This window comes from Oncorhynchus nerka, unplaced genomic scaffold (genome assembly GCF_034236695.1).
Source record: "Oncorhynchus nerka isolate Pitt River unplaced genomic scaffold, Oner_Uvic_2.0 unplaced_scaffold_1018, whole genome shotgun sequence".
NCBI lineage: Eukaryota > Metazoa > Chordata > Actinopteri > Salmoniformes > Salmonidae > Oncorhynchus > Oncorhynchus nerka.
Genome location: NW_027040285.1, coordinates 169,529 through 191,649, shown reverse-complemented (window position 1 = coordinate 191,649; position 22,121 = coordinate 169,529). Strand labels below are relative to the sequence as shown.

Below are 22,121 nucleotides of genomic sequence, written 5' to 3'. Positions count from 1 at the left end.
TGAAGCTGAATGGAAAGTGCAATGACCTGACCAGTGTGTGATTTTAAGGAAATAGTATGTTCACATTTTACAGAGTGTTTGGCTTTAAAGGGGAAATCTGGGATTGCTACATCCAATTTCAAACTTTTAAAATAATGATATACACTCATGGATTATTGGAGAATATAACTTATACATGCCTCATGGGCTTAGTTCAACTGCCGTACCCCATCAGAACCCACCTATAACTTATACATGCCTCATGGGCTTAGTTCAACTGCCGTACCCCATCAGAACCCACCTATAACTTATACATGCCTCATGGGCTTAGTTCAACTGCCATGCCTCATGTACCCCATCAGAACCCACCTATAACTTATACATGCCTCATGGGCTTAGTTCAACTGCCGTACCCCATCAGAACCCACCTATAACTTATACATGCCTCATGGGCTTAGTTCAACCCACATGCCTCATACCCCATCAGAACCCACCTATAACTTATACATGCCTCATGGGCTTAGTTCAACTGCCGTACCCCATCAGAACCCACCTATAACTTATACATGCCTCATGGGCTTAGTTCAACTGCCTCCGTTCAACTGCCCCCATCAGAACCCACCTATAACTTATACATGCCTCATGGGCTTAGTTCAACTGCCGTACCCCATCAGAACCCACCTATAACTTATACATGCCTCATGGGCTTAGTTCAGAACCCACCTATAACTTATACATGCCTCATGGGCAGTACCCCATCAGAACCCACCTATAAACTGCCCCCATCAGAACCCACCTATAACTTACCTATAACTTATACATGCCTCATGGGCTTAGTTCAACTGCCGTACCCCATCAGAACCCACCTATAACTTATACATGCCTCATGGGCTTAGTTCAACTGCCTCATGGGCTTAGTTCAACTGCCCCATCAGAACCCACCTATAACTTATACATGCCTCATGGGCTTAGTTCAACTGCTGTACCCCATCAGAACATAAAAGCCTGTTTTTACCTCGTTGTTTGTAAAACAATGTAATTCTAAACAAACGCTGTATATTCTCACAGTTTGGTTAAAACTACAATTTTTTTTTTTTACCAAAACAGTGGCGGGGTAGCGACTTGTTATTGGTTGAACTGCAGATTTCCCCTGTAAAGTAATAAAATGCTCTCATCGAGATAAAAACTCCGGAGGTGAAAACATAACAAACAACAACAACAACAGATCATTGTTTAACACATTATCTTTTCATAACAGTATTTATTAATTATGTACATATTCATATTCAGCTTCTACATCTGTTTAAAGGTACTTAAAAGTAAGAGAAAACATATCTGGTTATTTGCCAATAATTTTTTTGTGAAGTTGGTTTGCCAGAATGTTTTATTTCATTGAACAGCGTTACCCAGTCCAGTCAGCAGATGGCGACGTGTCTTTCAGGTGATGTTTCTTGGTGACGTGTATTCTAGTGGACGGGGCGTGATGCTTCTTGGTGACGTGTATTCTAGTAGACGGGGCTTCTTCAACAACAACACGGCTACTGATTCAACCACTTCGCTAGCTTGCAAGCAAACACAAAACCTAAACATTGAAGCTCTTTCGACCATTTGTGTTTATATGAATCTCAGTGTTTTAAACAAAATTATGTTTACATATACACTACTTAACTTGCATGTAATTTGCTTGTTTACTTAAATAAGCATATTTGTTAAATTCATACTGAGTTTAGCACTAGGCTAGTTGCTAATGCTTGCTAGCTAGCTAGCTAGCTAATATGAGTTCACTAAGCTACTGCCCCCTTGTTAAAGAAGAGGATGTCTACTGGACGGAGAAAGAAGCTCTGGGGCTGAACATTATTGTAAAAGATGAAGAGGAGAATATTACAGTGAAAGGAGAGGAAGAAGCTTTCAGAATAAAACAGGAGGAAGAGGAGGCTGTTACAGTGAAAGAAGAGGAACCTTTTGGAGTGAAAGAGGAAGAGGGGATAGAGGCTGTCACAGTGGAAGAGGAAGAGGAGGATGTAGAAGCTTTCAGAATGAAAAAGGAGGAAGAGGCCATAACATTGAAGGAAGAAGGGAATTTAGTGAAAAAAGAGGGACCTTTTGGAGTAAAAGAGGAAGAGGAGGCTATCTCAATAAAAGAGGAGGGGGAAAATGTTTTGGGGGTGACAGAGGAGGATGAAGATGGAGAGGAGGAAGAGACTGAAGATCCTGTTAATACCAGTGAGTATTGTCTTAAAAACAGGGGACACAAGCTCTGCAGTTGTTGAACTAGGCTGTGTGTTTTTAAAGGAACTTTTAATTCTACTGAAGTTCTACACTTGAATATGTTGTTCAGTATTGTATGCGTTGTTAAAGGAGAAGATGGCCAATGGTACATGCGTGTGGCCAACAGCCCTAACCATTGATTCTAGGATAATTATAAAAGCCCAATGAGCTTAGTTCAACTGTCGTTCCCCAGGGGTAGGCCTATTTACTTTTGAGTCATTTAGCAGACACTCTTATCCAGAGAGACTTACAGTACTGAGTCATTTAGCAGACACTCTTATCCAGAGAGACTTACAGTAGTGAATCATTTAGCAGACACTCTTATCCAGAGAGACTTACAGTACTGAGTCATTTAGCAGACACTCTGATCCAGAGAGACTTACAGTAGTGAGTCATTTAGCAGATTCTCTTATCCAGAGAGACTTACAGTACTGAGTCATTTAGCAGACAATCTTATCCAGAGAGACTTACAGTACTGAGTCATTTAGCAGACAATCTTATCCAGAGAGACTTACAGTACTGAGTCATTTAGCAGATTCTCTTACCTAGAGAGACTTACAGTACTGAGTCATTTAGCAGACACTCTTATCCAGAGAGACTTACAGTACTGAGTCATTTAGCAGACACTCTTATCCAGAGAGACTTACAGTACTGAGTCATTTAGCAGATTCTCTTATCCAGAGAGACTTACAGTACTGAGTCATTTAGCAGACACTCTTATCCATAGAGACTTAAAGAAATAGCCAAATTCACCAATTTGAAGTGGTGTCCACATACTTTTGTATAAACAGTATATCTTAGATTAATTCTGACCATTTTGAAGAAATGTATACTGCCTACGGCATCTCAAGATGGACAAACAGTACTATTGCAGTTTTAGGCTACTCTCCTTAATAGTACGTATGTGAGCACACTCGTTAGGTTCGCCAGCTGAACCGAAGCATATGGAAGGCTGTTGGGGTGGTCAGGCAGCCAGGCGGTTAGAGTGTTAGGCCAGTAACCGTAAAGGTTGCTAGATCGTTAGGTTAGTTCAGCTGAACCGAAGCATATGGAAGGCTGTTGGGGTGGTCAGGCAGCCTAGCAGTTAGAGTGTTAGGCCAGTAACCATAAAGGTTGCTAGATCGAATCCCCGAACTGACAAGGTAAAAAAATCTGCCGTTCTGTTCAACCGCCCCTGGAACAAGGCAGTTAACCCACTGTTCCCCTGGTCAAGGCCGTCATTGTAAATAATAATTTGTTATTGACTGACTTGCCTAGTTAAATAAAGGTAATATAATTTAGAATTTTAAAAAAATAGGGCTTATTAACTTTGCTTTGTCCGCATGCACAAGTTTTTAAAAATTATCAGACAACAGAGGAACTAGATAGGCAATTCAAATCATCTAGTTAACTATTTAGCGTCAAATCAACTGTTATTGGTCAGAACGTTAGACCTTAGTGAAATTTTACTGACAATACATGGACATGTATTAGTTCAATGTCTTGTGAACCTAAAATAATTTACCAACTCGTGTTTAACTGCAAATTGGCCCGACAGAACCAGCAGCCAATACAGTTGTTGAAAAAACGCTGCCTACTCCGGCTGGAAAACCGTCTCTCAAGAACTCAACGTTGGCTTTTCCTCTATTCAATAATTCTACAAAGTTACCAAAATATTCCTGGATTCATTGACAAGCAGGGGGGTAGTAGCTAATTGTCATACCTGAGTAAAAGATACCTTAATGAAAATGGCTCAAATGGAAAAATACGAGAGAAATAAGCCAAGAAAGTATTTGGTTTTAAAGATACTTAAGCTTGGGAGAGGCGAAGGTAGAGTCATGTGTCCTCCGAAACATGACCCGCCAAACCGCGCTCCTTAACACCCGCCCGCTTAACTCTGCACCAATGTGTCAGAGGAAACACAGTTCAACTGACGACCGAAGTCAGCCTGCAGGCGTCTGACCCACCACAAGGAGTCACTAAAGAGCACGATGAGCCAAGTAGCGCCCCAGCGGCTCAACAACATTGTAGTTACTCCACAACACTAACACTAACCTAACCTAATTGACAGTAGGAAGCCTGTACAGAATACAAATATTCCAAAACATGAATCCTGTTTGCAATAAGGAACTAAAGCAAAACTGCAAATAATGTGGCAAAGAAATGAACTATAGATGTATTTATTTAGCCTTTATGTAACTAGGCAAGTCAGTTAAGAACAAATTCTTATTGACAATGACGGCCTACCAAAAGACAAAATGCCTCCTGTGGGGACGGGGGCCTGGGATTAAAATAAATAAATGCAATATAAATAGGACAAAACACACATCACAACAAGAGAGACAACACAACACTACATAAAGAGAGACCTAAGACAACAACATAGCAAGGCAGCAACACATGACAACACAACATGGCAGCAACACAACATGGTAGCAACACAACATGGTAGCAGCACAAAACATGGTACAAACATTATTGGGCACAGTCAACAGCACAAAGGTCAAGGAGGTAGAGACAACAATACATCACACAAAGCAGCCACAACTGTCAGTAAGAGTATCCATGATTGAGTCTTTTAATGAAGAGATTGAGATAAAACTGTCCAGTTTGAGTGTTTGTTGCAGCTCGTTCCAGTCGCTAGCTGCAGCGAACCGAAAAGAGGAGCGACCCAGGGATGTGTGTGCTTTGGGGACCTTTACCAGAATGTGACTGGCAGAACGGGTGTTGTATGTGGAGGATGAGGGCTGCAGTAGATATCTCAGATAGTGGGGAGGGAGGCCTAAGAGGGTTTTATAAATAAGCATCAACCATTGGGTCTTGCGATGGGTATACAGAGATGACCGGTTATCAGAGAGGTATAGAGTGCAGTGATGTGTCCTATAAGGAGCATTGGTGGCAAATCTGATGGCCGAATGGTAAAGACCATCTAGCCGCTCGAGAGCACCCTTACCTGCTGACCTATACATTTTGTTTCCGTAATCTAGCATGTGTAGGATGGTCATCTAAATCAGGGTTAGTTTGGCAGCTGGGGTTAAAGAGGAGCGATTACGATAGAGGAAACCAAGTCTAGATCTATCTTTAGCCTGTAACTTTGATATGTGTTGAGAGAAGGACAGTGCGCCGTCCAGCCATACTCCCAAGTACTTGTATGAGGTGACTACCTCAAGCTCTAAACCCTCAGAGGTAGTAAGAACACCTGTGGGAAGAGGGGCATTCTTCTTACCAAACCACATGACCTTTGTTTTGGAGGTGTTCAGAACAAGGTTAAGGGAGAGAAAGCTTGTTGAACACTAAGAAAGCTTTGTTGTAGAGCATTTAACGCAAAATCCGGGAGGGGCCAGCTGAGTATAAGACTGTATCATCTGCATATAAATGGATGAGAGAGCTTCCTCTGTCTGAGCTATGCTGTTGAAGTAAATTGAGAAGAGTGTGGGGCCTAGGATTGAGCCTTGGTGTACTCCCTTTGTGACAGGCAGTGGCGGAGACAGCAGATTTTCTGACTTTATACACTACCCTCTTTGAGAAGGGTAGTTAGCAAACCTGGTCAAAGACCACTAAGAGACACCAATACTCCTTAGCCGGCCCACAAGAAGGGAATGGTCTACCGTATCAAAAGCTTTGGCCAAGTCAATAAAAATAGCAGCACAACATTGCTTAGTGTCAAGGGCAATGTTTACATCATTGAGGACCTTTAAGGTTGCAATGACACATCCATAACCTGAGCGGAAACCAGATTGCACACCAGAGAGAATACTATAGACATCAAGAAACCAGTCAGGTGATTATTGACAAGTTTTTCCAACACTTTTGATAAACAGGGAAAAATAGAAATAGGCCTATAACAGTTAGGATCAGCTTGATCTCCCCCTTTAAATAAAGGACCCACTGTAGCTGCCTTCCAAGCAATGGGAACCTCCCCAGAGAGGAGAGACAGGTTAAAAAGGTTGAAGATGATAGGGGGCAGCAACCTTAAAGAAGAAAGGGTCCTGAATACGATGTGTTATGTTTGGGGCAAATCCAATACAAAGCTCTTAGAGACGTACCCAGAAAGACTCACAGCTGTAATCACTGTCAAATGTGATTCTAACATGTATTGACTCTGGGGTGTGAATCCTTAAGTAAATGAGATATTTCATTTTTAATAAATTTGCTAAAAATGTCAACAGAAAAATAACTTTGTCGTTATGGAGTATTATGTGTAGATATATGGGTGAGAGAAAAATAATATTTAAGCAATTTTGAATAAAGGCTGTAATACCACAAAATGTGGAATAAGTCAAGGGGTGTGAATACTTTTTGAAGGCACTGAACACAATCCATGTTTCAATTGTCTCGAAGCTTAAAAATCCTTCTTCCCCCCCTTCATCTACACTGATTGAAGTGGATTTAACTAGTGACATCAATAAGGGGATCATAGCTTTAACCTGTCTTCCCCCTTCATCTACACTGATTGAAGTGGATTTAACTAGTGACATCAATAAGGGGATCATAGCTTTCACCTGGATTCACCTGGTCCGTCTGTCATGGAAAGAACGTTTCTAATGTTTTCTTCCTCTGTGTATGTGACGGATATGAAAATATTTGTTGGAAATGTACAGGGGCAGTAGGAAGCTTTTTAGGCACCCCTGACCAAATTCACATAGAAATATAGTCCATTCTCATTTAAAACAAGTCTAAGAAGCTGTAGATCTGTTCGACATGATCTATTTCTATGCTTCCTCGCTCTTAAGTTTCGCTTTTTGCTCGTTTTACTTTCGGGTTTCGCACAACAGCTTCGAACAGCTGAAAATACTATATTTTTAGTTAATGAAAATATGTTTCACAGCGGTTTAGATGCTACAATGATCCTCTACACCACATATGTCAGAGTCAAGGCCCGCGGGCCACATCCGGCCCGCAAGAAGGTTTTTTACGGCCCCTGGGATGATCTTGATTTATTATTAGAACCGGCCCGCAGCAAGCCGGCAGCCCGCAGATCTTTTACACGCACCAATACTACATTTCCCACAATGCAAAGGTGACGCACCGAGCAGTAGGCTGCTTCATTTCAATATTTATTGGCACAGCAGTCGTCAGCATCACAGTAAAATTAACTTTCAGATACCCATCAAAAATGGCAAAACGGAAGGTGGATACTGAGAACCGGGGGTTTCAAACAAGGTGGAGTCGGAGTATATGTTCACGAAGGTAGCTGGAAAACCTGTGTGTCTTCTGTGTGGAGAAAGTGTGGCGGTACTGAAAGAGTATAATCTGAGACGACATTATGAAACGAAACACGCGGACAAAAACAAGAATATGGACATGGAACAAAGGCTACAAAAGGCAGAGGAATTAAAACGAGGCCTCAAATCTCGACAGGCTCTGTTCAAAAAAGCCAAATCACAAGGCCAGGCTGCTGTCAAGGCCAGTTTTATTTTGGCAGAAGAGATCGCTAAATCAGCCCGGCCATTTACGGAGGGGGATTTCATCAAAAACTGCATGATTAAAGTTTGTGACGAAGTTTGCCCAGAAAAAAGGCAACTCTTTTTAAATGTGAGTCTGAGCCAGAAACACCATTGCCGAGAGAGTAGACCAGTTGTCCATCAATCTAAAAGAGCAGCTTGTGAAAAAGGGAAAAGATTTTATTGCATATTCCTTGGCTGTGGATGAGAGCACCGACATGCACCAAAGACAAAATGCCTCCTGTGGGGACGGGGGAAACATCTGACATTGCCCAGTTGTCAATTTTCATCCGCGGAGTGGACTCCAACCTAAGCGTGACAGAGGAGTTTTTGGCTTTACGTCCTATGCATGGCACAACTACGGGGCATGATTTGTATGAAGAGGTGTCAAGATGTGTAAATGAGATGGAGCTGCCTTGGGAAAAACTCGTGGGTTTGACAACCGACGGAGCACCTGCGATGTGTGGACACAGGAGCGGACTGGTGGCGAAGATACGGGAAAAGATGCAAGAGGAAAACGCGACAGGTGAGCTGACAGCTTATCATTGTATCATACACCAGGAAGCGTTGTGCGGTAAAGCCTTGAAAATGGAGCATGTAATGAGCATCATCACGCGCACAGTTAACTTTATCAGAGCCAAAGGTTTGAATCACCGCCAGTTCAAGGCATTTCTGACGGAGTTAGAAACGGAGCATGGTGATTTGCCTTATCACACAGAGGTGCGATGGCTAAGCCAGGGAAAGGTGCTTCAAAGATGTTTAATCGAGCTTCGTGAGGAGATTTGTCTGTTCTTGGACAGCAAAGGGAAAGACACAACACAACTCCGAGACGAAATGTTTCTGTGTGAAATGGCTTTTCTGTGTGACATTACGAGTCATCTGAATGCAATAAACTTGCAGCTGCAGGGTCGGGATCGTGTCATCTCTGATATGTACAGTACAGTGAAGGCATTTAAAACCAAACTGACTCTGTGGGAGACGCAGATGCGGAAAGAAAATTTGAGCCACTTTCCCAGCTGCCAGACCATGAAAGAGAAGCTCTCTACCAGTGCGTTCCCGAGCACACAGTTGGCTGATAAAATAGGTATGCTTGCCGCTGACTTTCGACGCCGATTTGCTGACTTTGAAGCACAAAAAAGCAGGTTGGAACTGCTCGGTAACCCATTTGCTGTTGACGTGGAAAGCTCACCACCAAACCTCCAAATGGAGTTGATTGACCTCCAATGCAATGATGCACTGAGGGCAAAATATGCGGCAGTGGGTGCTGCGGAGTTCGCCCGTTTCCTCCCGGCACAATGCCCCAGCTGCGCATCCAGGCTGCTCAAACGTTGTCTATGTTTGGCAGCACATACCTGTGTGAACAACTGTTTTCTTTGATGAACCTGAACAAAACATCACACAGAAGTCGACTTACTGCTGAACACCTCCACTCAATTCTGAGGATTTCTTCAGCTCAGAGCCTTACCCCGAACATTGATGAACTTGTGGAAAAGATGGGACACCACCAAGTATCACCCTCAACCTCAAACAAGTGAACATTACTGTGCAATCACATATTTAGAGTTTTTACTCAGTTCAAGTTTAAAAGTTAAAATTTAATATTTGTTTTCACTGCATGTTACTTCTCCTTAAACAAAGTGTTGTTTTTGATTAATAGATTTTTGCACTTTATTTTTTGTATTTCAATCCAATTATATTTTAAAAATATTTCAGTTGAGTGGATGATAGAAAATTGCTATTATTGTTTTTTCTTTGAAGTAAATTGCCCACTTTTGCTAAAATAGAAAATATAGTCTACTGATGGTGCCTTGAATACCGGTTTCTTTCATTTAATGTTCATGTTATGGGGATATTTATATAAAGGAAATTTGTCTTTTGTGTCTGTTGAAAATTAAAGATTACTGACAGAGCCATAAGAAAATATTGCTTTATTTATCTGATCATATTGTAATATATTTGTTAGGTTTTCAGTAGGTTCAATTAGGTTCACTAGACTATATGCGTCATTTAAAAATTTTTCAATGAACATTCGAACAGTCCGGCCCTCGTCTTGTAGCTGATTTTTTTATTTGGCCCTCCGTCCATTTGACTTTGACACCCTTGCTCTACACTATTCATCGACTTGTTTCGCCACAAACTGAAATTAGGCGAACCATTCAAATTTCTGCCACCAGAATTCTGCCTGTAAAGCTGCAACAACTAGGATGGGTTGATAATATGTCTAGGATTGTGCCTTTGACTTCTGGACAACGAAATGAAAACCAATAGAATAGGAGTGAAATGCTGTTTTCACTGACATGAGGCAGTCTTTATAAATGCTGGTTTCACTGACATGAGGCAGTCTTTATAAATGCTGGTTTCACTGACATATGAGGCAGTCTTTATAAATGCTGGTTTCATATGAGGCAGTCTTTATAAATGCTGGTTTCATATGAGGCAGTCTTTATAAATGCTGGTTTCATATGAGGCAGTCTTTATAAATGCTGGTTTCATATGAGGCCGTCTTTATAAATGCTGGTTTCATATGAGGCAGTCTTTATAAATGCTGGTTTCACTGACATGAGGCAGTCTTTATAAATGCTGGTTTCATATGAGGCAGTCTTTATAAATGCTGGTTTCACTGACATGAGGCAGTCTTTATAAATGCTGGTTTCATATGAGGCAGTCTTTATAAATGCTGGTTTCACTGACATGAGGCAGTCTTTATAAATGCTGGTTTCACTGACATGAGGCCGTCTTTATAAATGCTGGTTTCACTGACAGGAGGCCGTCTTTATGAATGCTGGTTTCACTGACATGAGGCCGTCTTTATAAATGCTGGTTTCACTGACATATGAGGCAGTCTTTATAAATGCTGGTTTCACTGACATATGAGGCAGTCTTTATAAATGCTGGTTTCACTGACATGAGACAGTCTTTATAAATGTTGGTTTCACTGACATGAGGCCGTCTTTATAAATGCTGGTTTCACTGACATATGAGGCAGTCTTTATAAATGCTGGTTTCACTGACATGAGGCCGTCTTTATAAATGCTGGTTTCACTGACATGAGGCCGTCTTTATAAATGCTGGTTTCACTGACATATGAGGCAGTCTTTATAAATGCTGGTTTCACTGACATGAGGCAGTCTTTATAAATGCTGGTTTCATATGAGGCAGTCTTTATAAATGCTGGTTTCACTGACATATGAGGCCTACTTTATAAATGCTGGTTTCATATGAGGCAGTCTTTATAAATGCTGGTTTCACTGACATATGAGGCCGTCTTTATAAATGCTGGTTTCACTGACATGAGGCAGTCTTTATAAATGCTGGTTTCACTGACATGAGGCAGTCTTTATAAATGCTGGTTTCACTGACATGAGGCCGTCTTTATAAATGCTGGTTTCACTGACATGAGGCCGTCTTTATAAATGCTGGTTTCATATGAGGCAGTCTTTATAAATGCTGGTTTCATATGAGGCCGTCTTTATAAATGCTGGTTTCACTGACATATGAGGCAGTCTTTATAAATGCTGGTTTCACTGACATGAGGCCGTCTTTATAAATGCTGGTTTCACTGACATATGAGACAGTATTTATAAATAATAGCCTCCGTGTTTCTATGGTTAGATATTGCCTCGGCTACTTTGAAGCAAGGTAAGACATGCTCCATAATGTGAAGTAAAACTGGGTGATGTTCTGGGTGAGTCTGCAGGCCATGGAAGAACTGGGACATTTTCAGCTTCCAGGAATTGTGTACAGACCCTTGCGACATTGAGCCGTGCATTTTCATTTCATTTTCATTCCCCCTCAAAATGTCAGACATTTGTGGTATTGTGTTGTGACAAAACTGCACATTTTAGAGTGGTTTTTTATTGGCCCCAGCACAAGGTGCACCTGTGTAATAATCAAGCTGTTCAATCAGCTTCTTGATTTGCCACACCTGTCAGGTGGATGGATTATCTTGGTAAAGTAGAAATGCTCACTAACAGGGGTGTAAACAAATTTGTGCACGACATTTGAGAGAAATAAGCTGTTTGTGCGTATGGAACATTTCTGGGATCTTTTATTTTTAGCTCATGAAACATGGGACCAACACTTTACATGTTGCATTCATATTTTTGTTGAGTTGCATGTGTGTTGTTAGTCTGAGTAAATAGGGGTGCTATTTTTTCCCAGAATGTTAATACAATTCTATGGCAAAGCAGTCTGGTGCTTTTCTCCACGTGAATGTTTTAAAAGTGTCTAGTATTTTGGGGGGGAGGGAGGATCAATGTTTTGTCTGCTGATAGTTGCTTCAGGGGTATTGAGTCTAATAATGACGATCAGTCCAACGGTTGTTTAATTCAGATTTATATAGATTTTCATAGACGCTTTTAAAATTGTCATTAATACCATCACTAGTCTATTTATCCATTAGGTCTAATACATGTATCCTATACTGACTAGTCTATTTATCCATTAGGTCTAATACATGTATCCTATACTGACTAGTCTATTTATCTATTAGGTCTAATACATGTATCTTATACTGACTAGTCTATTTATCCATTAGGTCTAATACATGTATCCTATACTGACTAGTCTATTTATCTATTAGGTCTAATACATGTATCTTATACTGACTAGTCTATTTATCCATTAGGTCTAATACATGTATCCTATACTGACTAGTCTATTACATGTATCCTATACTGACTAGTCTAATACATGTATCCTATACAGACTAGTTTATTTATCCATTAGGTCTAATACATGTATCCTATACTGACTAGTCTATTACATGTATCCTATACAGACTAGTCTATTTACCCATTAGGTCTAATACATGTATCCTATACTGACTAGTCTATTACATGTATCATATACTGACTAGTCTATTTATCCATTAGGTCTAATACATGTATACTATACTGACTAGTCTAATACATGTATCCTATACTGACTAGTCTATTTACCCATTAGGTCTAATAAATGCACAACACCACTAAGTTTAATAGTGTTTTTATTAGTTTACAAAGCACTACAGCCACTCTGTGATGACAAGCTCTCGTCTAGATTAAACTTCATAGGAAGACTGTTATTATGTGGAGGTTTCATTCAGGTCTCTCTGTTTAACTAAACTCTCTGTTTGTCTTCAGCAGGGGAGAGACCAGACACAGACTCTCACTGTGACAGCTTGAAGAGTGCTTCAGGGGAACCAGACCCAGAGACGTCCAAACCAGAAAGACGACGACACTGCTCTCAGTGTGGAAAGAGTTTTAGCTTGTTTGGGAACCTGAAACGACATGAGAGGACACACACAAAGGAGAGACCCTACCAATGCATTCAGTGTGGAAAGAATTTTAATTCATCAGAATATATGAAAAAACATGAAAAAATACACTCTAAGCCTTACCACTGCTCCCAGTGTGAAAGAAGTTTTACCCAACGGGGGGACCTGAAATCACATGAGAGGACACACACAGGAGAGAAGCCTTACCACTGCTCACAGTGTGAAAGGAATTTTTTCTCATCGGGGTCCTTGAAAAGACATGAGGGGACACACTCTATGGAAAAACCTTTCCACTGTTCTCATTGTGAAAAGAGTTTTAAGAATTTATGGAACCTGAAAGAACATGAGCAAAGACACACAATGGAGAAGCCTTTCCAATGCTCCCACTGTGGAATTAAATTTACATGGTTTCAACAACTTAAAGAGCATGAAAGAATCCACATTGTAGAGAAAAGTTATCCGTGCCTCCGGTGTGGAAAGATATTTATGCAGTTAGGGCACCTGAAAGTCCATGAGGTAACACACACAGGGGAGAAGCCATACCAATGCTCCGAGTGTGGAAAGAGATATAGCACCTCACATGGACTTAAAAATCATCAGAAAACACACATTGTGCTCCCACAATTGTCTCATATTTTTGACTGAGAATGTGTTTTTGTTTTTGCTATACATGAAATCTAATTATAGAAATTGGACTCAAAAATACATTTGTATGATTTATTTTTTGTTTTAAAATATAAATTGAATATGGAGTGAGTAAGTGCATGGCTTTCCCAGATTTCTATGACGTATAATTAATTACAATATGAGTGAAATAATTTTCCAAATAATGGTAATTAAGTATATTAAAAAAGGTAGCTTTTCTGTGTTGGAACGGTGTGCGTATCCCAACTACAGAATGTTGTGGGCGTATACAAGTCATTAACGGGATACTTTATGATTTTGGCAACGAGGCCCTTTATCTACCTCACCAGAGTCCGATGAACTTGTGGATATTATTTTTAGGTGTCTGTGTCCAGTTTGGGGAAGTTTGAGGAAGTTTGAGGTTTGTGAGTCAGTGCTAACTAGATGAAATAGAGGTAGGTGTGTGAGTCAGTGCTAACTAGATGAAATAGAGGTAGGTGTGTGAGTCAGTGCTAACTAGATGAAATAGAGGTAGGTGTGTGAGTCAGTGCTAACTAGATGAAATAGAGGTAGGTGTGTGAGTCAGTGCTAACTAGATGAAATAGAGGTAGGTGTGTGAGTCAGTGCTAACTAGATGAAATAGAGGTAGGTTTGTGAGTCAGTGCTAACTAGATGAAAACTAGATGAAATGAAAAGAGGTAGGTGTGTGAGTCAGTGCTAACTAGATGAAATAGAGGTAGGTTTGTGAGTCAGTGCTAACTAGATGAAATAAAGGTAGGTGTGTGAGTCAGTGCTAACTAGATAGATGAAAGTGCTAACTAGATGAAATGGATGAATCCCCTCATTTGAAGGGGTGATCTTGCATACACTATATATACAAAATGATGTTGCATATCTTAACCCATATTCCCACTATTGATGAATAATATAATGATGTAGGCACTTAAACAGTTGTTCCATCCCCGAGCCCAACGTGCCTAGTTCAATAAATAAATAAATAAAGGAGAAGACTTAATGAGCGGATGTGTTTTTTGTTATTTAACAAAAAGTCAGTTAAGAACAATGACGACCTACACTGGCCAAACCCGGACGACGCTGGGCCAATTGTGCGCCTCCCAATAGGACTCCCAATCACGGCTGGTTTTGATACAGCCTGGAATCGAACCAGGGTGTCTGTAGAGATGCAGTGTCTCAGACCACTGTGATACAGCCTGGACTAGAACCAGGTACTGTAGAGATGCAGTGTCTCAGACCACTGTGATACAGCCTGGACTAGAACCAGGTACTGTAGAGATGCAGTGTCTCAGACCACTGTGATACAGCCTGGACTAGAACCACTGTAGGATGTCTCTCAGGGTGTCTCTAGTGACGCCCTCTCGCTGCCGCCACTTGGGAGCCACTCGATGACAGAAGTGAGTAGTACGGGGAGTGACAGTCATTTTTAGTTCTGTTACCTTTGCTTGCTTGCGTACAGGAACAATGGTGTCCATACAAACACCTTTATAGCGTCCTCAGAGCATGTGCAGACCAGCTGGCTGGGGAGGTGAGGCATCGGTGTGGTTTTCCCTTTGTAATCTCTTCCACATTCATCCCATGTCTGAGCCATTTGGTCCCTATACTGTCTGTTTTGCCTCTTTGATTGTCTTATGGAGCTCATAGCTGTTTCATACTCGTCCATGTTTGCAGTCATTTTTACCGTAGTTAAATGGGGTGTTTCGTCCTTTCAGTTAACAGGATAAGTCCTGACTTGACTTTTACCGTGGTTAAATGGGGTGTTTCATCCTTTCAGTTAACAGGATAAGTCCTGACTTGACTTTTACCGTGGCTAAATGGGGTGCTTCGTCCTTTCAGTTGACAGGATAAGTCCTGACTTGACTTTTACCGTGGTTAAATGGGGTGTTTCGTCCTTTCAGTAGGATCTTAATTTGAGCCAGTTTGCTACAGCAGGAAGTAATCCTGCAGCAACAAGAAATGTGAATTATGGAAAGGGGGAGACCTAGTCAGGTGTACAACTAAATGCCTTCAACTAAATGCCTTCAACTGAAATGTGAATTATGGAAAGGGGGGATCCTAGTCAGGTGTACAACTAAATGCCTTCAACTGAAATGTGAATTATGGAAAGGGGGGGGATCCTAGTCAGGTGTACAACTAAATGCCTTCAACTGAAATGTGAATTATGGAAAGGGGGGAGACCTAGTCAGGTGTACAACTAAATGCCTTCAACTGAAATGTGTCTTCCGCATTTAACCCAATTATTATGTGGATTATAATTAATGAATATATTTGTAGCGGTTGATACAGTGTTTGTAAGGGAAAATCAAGTCTGAAATGTAAAAGTGAAAACTACAAACTTCAGAAGTCTTTATAAACTTCAAAAATAAAAAAAAAGGTTTTAAAATTCCTGCATTGCAGATCCTACATCTGTACTGGGACTTTAGCCTACTGCACAAACCTCATTGCTACAGAATTGTTGTTTGATAGGTTAATGCATAACATTAAAAAAAAATCATGTTAAAAGCTTGATGTTTGACTGAGAAATGTATCTTAACTCAGAAAAGGTTGGTGACCAAACTTACAATTCATGAGAGAAGACATTGCTCCCGTTGTCTCATATTTTTTACTGAAAAGTTGTGCTTTTGTTTGTGCCATATGAAATCAAATTTCTACAAAAAAATACATTTATGTTTTTTTTTTATCTGAACATTTAATTGAATATAAAGTCAGTTTGAATGTAGAGTACATTGGACTGTGATTAAATGGTCATTTTCTTCAACTCTGGCAAAGAGTGCTGTTTCCAATGTTTCCAAGTGCTGTTTCCATGATGCTATATTGTTTACAGTGGCTGGATATGTATCTTACAGCTTTAAGGGAATGTGAAGGGAGGCCTTTCCTGGTGCCCTGTCTTCTCTATCTAGAAGGGAGGCCTTTCCTGGTGCCCTGCCTTCTCTATCTAGAAGGGAGGCCTTCACTGGTGCCCTGCCTTCTCTATCTAGAAGGGAGGCCTTCCCTGGTGCCCTGCCTTCTCTATCTAGAAGGGAGGCCTTCACCGGTGCCCTGCCTTCTCTATCTAGAAGGGAGGCCTTCACCGGTGCCCTGCCTTCTCTATCTAGAAGGGAGGCCTTCACCGGTGCCCTGCCTTCTCTATCTAGAAGGGAGGCCTTCCCTGGTGCCCTGCCTTCTCTTTCTAGAAGGGAGGCCTTCACCAGGTGCCCTGCCTTCTCTATCTAGAAGGGAGGCCTTCACCGGTGCCCTGCCTTCTCTATCTAGAAGGGAGGCCTTCACCGGTGCCCTGCCTTCTCTATCTAGAAGGGAGGCTTTCACCGGTGCCCTGCCTTCTCTATCTAGAAGGGAGGCCTTCCCTGGTGCCCTGCCTTCTCTATCTAGAAGGGAGGCCTTCACTGGTGCCCTGCCTTCTCTATCTAGAAGGGAGACCTTCACTGGTGCCCTGTCTTCTCTATCTAGAAGGGAGGCCTTCACTATCTGGAAGGGAGGGCTGAGTATGAGAGAGTGGCTGTATGAATGTTGATGAGAGGGCTGAGTATGAGAGAGTGGCTGTATGAATGTTGATGAATGTTGATGAGAGTGGCTGAATGTTGATGAGAGGGCTGAGTGAGTGGCTGTATGAATGTTGATGAGAGGGCTGAGTATGAGAGAGTGGCTGTATGAATGTTGATGTGTTTATCCTTCTATCTGATATATGACTGAGTTCTGTGACGTTAACTAAGGTGATGAGGTTTAGAAAACTTTCTTACATGTGAAAACAGAAAGGTTCATTGTGTTAAATTGACTGCAGTAAAAGGTATGTGGTCAGTTGGCATATTGATAAGTGAAAGGTTCTATTATGTTTCATCAAGGTATCTTTATTCATGTAGTTAACGGCAGGTAGCCTAATGGTTAGAGCTTTGGGTCAGTAACCGAAAGGTTGCTAGATCGAATCCCCGAGCTGATAAGGTTAAAGTCTGTTGTTATGCCCCTGAAAGAGGCAGTTAACCCACTTTTCATAGGCCATCATTGTAAATAAGAATGTGTTCTTAACTGACTTGCCTAGTTAAATAACGGTTAAATAAAAATAATCTCCATGTAGAATTAGTACCACAACCTGTACAGTAGATATCGAATTGGAGGCCTGTTCAAAGTTCTGGAAAATATGGATTCTGTGATCTTGATATTGTCGTATCAGATCATGTCAGTTTATTTTCTGAAAAATCAATGTTACAAAATACAGAATCTGGATCATTCTGATTCAGATTAAACGCTTCAAAAATATCTGGGCCCTCCCAGGACCTGGGAGACCATGAGGGAAGACGTCTTCTTCATCTTCTGGTTGATGGAAAAGATTCCCCAAAAAACTTGTCAATTAAATGTTAACTACAAAGTAATCTATGCCTCCCTGGCAGAATGATATCATGATTATTTGCATGAATCCAGTTGTGATTTGTTCAGCACATCACGTACAGAGACACCACTTACCAAGCAAGGCTCTTGCTGGTGCTACAGAGACACCACTTACCAAGCAAGGCTCTTGCTGGTGCTACAGAGACACCACTTACCAAGCAAGGCTCTTGCTGGTGCTACAGAGACACCACTTACCAAGCAGGCTCTTGCTGGTGCTCTTGCTGGTGCTACAGAGACACCACTTACCAAGCAAGGCTCTTGCTGGTGCTACAGAGACACCACTTACCAAGCAAGGCTCTTGCTGGTGCTACAGAGACACCACTTACCAAGCAAGGCTCTTGCTGGTGCTACAGAGACACCACTTACCAAGCAAGGCTCTTGCTGGTGCTACAGAGACACCACTTACCAAGCAAGGCTCTTGCTGGTGCTACAGAGACACCACTTACCAAGCAAGGCTCTTGCTGGTGCTACAGAGACACCACTTACCAAGCAAGGCTCTTGCTGTTGCCACTTGAATTAAACGGTATCTACACACAAAAAATAAAATTTCTTAGATTTTTCTCAGACTTCAAAAGTGGTCTCCTGATGTGGTTTAAGTATTGTTGTGAACTTAGAACATCCAATGTTGTTGTTAACCAGAAAATCAGGGACATGTCAGAAACCTGGAAAAACGAAAAGGAGAAAATGGAATTAGGTTAAAAAAATTGTGGTTAACCTCAAATATGCTAATTGATCAAAAAAATCTAAGTAAAATGTAATACAATGTAATACATAAAAAATGTTTAAACTTTGTAAATTATATCATAAATAGGACTGGTGGAGATAACAAAAATATATGGAAATGTATTACCACAAAAATGGTGGAAAGGGGAAAAAGTAAGAAACTTGTCTGTCAGTCCTGCATTAAAGACCAACATTGGTTAAAGAAAATTATAAATGACGCAAGATTCAAAACTTGGAATTTTTCAATTTGAATTATTATACAAAATTCTTGCAACCAATACAATGTTCTATATATGGGGGATACAATGAACCTCTGCAGATTTAGCTGCGAAGAGACAGAATCATTAGATCATTTGTTTTAGTACTGTCCAAATGTAGCTTGTTTTTGGTCGCATGTCAAGGAATGGCAACATTTACCTGGAGCTAACTCTGCAGACAGCACTACTGGGGGATTTGAAAAGTCATAGACAATTGATCAATAATATAATAATACTTTTAGCAAACATGTTTATTTTTAATTTACTATCCGCAGCAACTATGAGAATATAAAGGTCAAGAACTTTTGTGAAACATCACAGTTAAAAATATATGGCAAATAGAAATCAAACGGGGTGGTCTTCAGAGATAGATGGGAGAGGTTTAGGGTAACTGAAGGATAGGACTGGATGGTCTTCAGAGATAGATGGGAGAGGTTTAGGGTAACTGAAGGATAGGACTGGATGGTCTTCAGAGATAGATGGGAGAGGTTTAGGGTAACTGAAGGATAGGACTTGATGGTTTCAAATCCCTTTTGGGACAGTTTAGGGTAATGGTAATGAGATAGGACATGACTCATGCAAATTATTATTGTGACAAAGTAAAAGGTGCAGGGAAATAAACGGGTCAAACGGTAATGGGGGAGCAGGAAAAGGGGGAGCTGGTTTAGGGTAAAGAAGAATAACCAACGGGTAGATGGGACAATAAGTATTCAAAAACACCCCTAAGCTAGACTAGCCTACTTTAACAACAGGATGGTCTTCAGAGATAGATGGGAGAGGTTGTAGGGTAACTGAAGGAACAAACAATGGTCTTCAAAAAGATAGATGCTAGAGTGTTTAGGGTAACTGAACAAATAGGACTGGATGGTCTACAGACAGAGCATACAGATGGGAGATTGAGTTTAGAGGTAACTGAAGGATTTTAACTGGATGGAACAGAGATAGATGGGAGAGGTGTAGTCTTAACTGATTGAGGACTGAGGACTGGATGGTTTCAGAGTAGATGGGAGAGGTTTAGGGTAACTGAAGGATAGGATTAAAAACAAACTAAATATAACTATTGTATAATACACTGTGTCTGTAAAATGTACATAGTATGTATAAGCTGGACTTAGAAGCCAAATAGTTGTTGTGCATTAGTTTCCTCCAATCAGGGAAGGGGTGGTAGGGTTACTGGAAAACAAAGGAAAATATATGTTTATGCATACAGTGCCTTTTTAAAGTATTCAGGTTTTTAGAAATTATTACAAATGTATATATATTTTAAACAGAAATAACTGATTTACATAAGTATTGACCCTTTGCTATGATAATTGAAATTGAGCTCAGGTGCATCTTGTTTCCATTGATCATCCGTGAGATGTTTCTACAACTTGATTGGAGTTCACCTGTGGTAAATTAAATTGATTGGACATGATTTGGAAAGACACACACCTGTCTATATAAGGTCCCACAGTTTGCAGCGCAAGTCAGAACAAAAATTAAATGACTTCTTATGACATTGCTTGCCAGACTGAACATTGTAAATCATATTTTTCCAAACTGCATTACCCCCTCCAGTCAGCAGATGGCGATATTAGTTTTTCAGGTGATGCTTCTTTCGTGACGTATAATCTAGTGGACCTGACAGGAGGACTTCTTCAATAGCGTCAAAAGGCTTCTGATTGAAACACGCTGTGCTTTGCGAGCAAACCTAAAACCAAAACATTGAAGCTCTTTAGACCAATCTTGTGTATTTTACTCTTAGGTAAACATAATTATGTTCAAAACGCTATCTGTTGGTTCATTTAAACGTAACTTGCTTGTTAAATTAGCAAATATGTTACATTGATACTGTGTAACAGTATGTATAACTCTAATCTGTCCCCTCGCCCATACCCGGGAGCGAACCAGGGACACTCTGCACGAATCAACATCAGTCACCAACGAAACATCGTTACCCATCGCTGCACAAAACCACTACTTCGAGGTGTCAGAGCAAGTGACGTCACCAATTGAAACGCTACTTAGCGCTAAATAATACTTTTAAAATCAATTGGATTCTGAAGTATATTAAGAACCAGAACAGTATTTGGAATGTCTTGCCCTTAGTATTATTTGACTCTGTTAGTGGTTTAGAATTTTTGCTTTGATGTCATTTTGATGTTGATAAAAACCTAGTAAAATTGGCTAAATTCCATAAACAGGCGATTTTAGCTTGGATGTTAGCGTATAAACACAGTTTTCCCCCTCACAGATACTTTCTATGGAACAACTAAGATATACGATTTAAAAAAAATAAGAATAAGCACCACCACCCATCAGCCCATTCTCTTCTTGATGTCAAAGCTGCAGTGTATTGTTGCTATAGGAGTTTATGATTAATAATCCTGATTTACTTCAAGCCCCACTAAGATGTCCCCATACTATTCATTTAAAGCCCCTCTGTCAGATATAAATCATCAGAGTGGGAAACCAACTGACATGGAAACAATGGAGCAAATGTATCACTATCAGAGGGGTGTATTATGACATCAGATAGAACTACTCAGACATTCCAAATATCACTTGATAATCAGAGGGGTGAATTATGACATCATATAGAACTACTCCAGACATTCCAAATCAGGATTCATCCATATCATGAAGGTGGATATTGATCCAACCATTTCAAAAGTAATGACCGGGCTGATGGAAACAGGATATGCCTGTACACTTTTATAAATGCTGACAGACTATTTGTTACTTCGTTTGACAATTTGTTTGTATATTTGTGTCAGTAAAAATGTCTAAGCGAGAAATGGCTGTGGAAACTCCTTAATGATAACAACCACATCTTAGTTAACTTGGAGTCACATGATATGTTGTGTGGTCCTCCCACTATGACTTGAGAAACCATGTAGTTTATTAGGCTACAGATGAAATAAGTTATGAACTTCACAGGGTGGTGAAAGTGCATGTGATGACCTTGATGCTCCTTTCCAATACATTTTGAGGTTCTTATTCTGGTGACATGATGATCGATGCTTGGTTGCCATTTGACAAATAAAATATAATCTCATCATTCGGGTAACAACGTTTATTCAACCAGTGGGAGGCTTGTAAATGCCACCAGGAAAGTCGAAAGAGGAACTTTCATTTGAGACAATAATAAACAGCAATCCTGTGGGAGAGTTGTGGTGGATATTATAAAATAAGGATCTGCTGGAGTCCAAG

The 22,121-nt window shown here is 40.6% G+C and overlaps 1 protein-coding gene across 2 annotated transcripts; it reads left to right on the top strand.

Annotated features, from left to right (window-relative positions):
- The first annotated feature begins 1,501 nt into the window (after positions 1-1,501).
- Positions 1,502-13,630, top strand: LOC135570234 (zinc finger protein 501-like). Of its 2 annotated transcripts, none has more exons than XM_065016344.1 (2): positions 1,502-2,202; positions 12,797-13,630. In XM_065016344.1, exons 1-2 carry the CDS (start codon positions 1,755-1,757, stop codon positions 13,570-13,572), a joined length of 1,224 nt encoding a protein of 407 aa, XP_064872416.1. In that variant the 5' UTR covers positions 1,502-1,754; the 3' UTR covers positions 13,573-13,630. The 2 variants fall into 2 exon arrangements, with proteins under 2 accessions (XP_064872416.1, XP_064872415.1); XM_065016343.1 differs by having other exon boundaries at positions 12,794-13,630.
- The last annotated feature ends 8,491 nt before the right edge of the window (positions 13,631-22,121 follow it).

What these genes read in the sequence shown, in the direction of transcription:
- LOC135570234 (XM_065016343.1), top strand. Translation starts at nt 1,755, where the DNA reads ATGAGTTCACTAAGCTACTGCCCCCTTGTTAAAGAAGAGGATGTCTAC. An exon ending in TGAAGATCCTGTTAATACCA is followed by an intron (nt 2,203 to 12,793) that starts GTGAGTATTGTC and finishes GTTTGTCTTCAG; the next exon opens with CAGGGGAGAGACCAGACACA.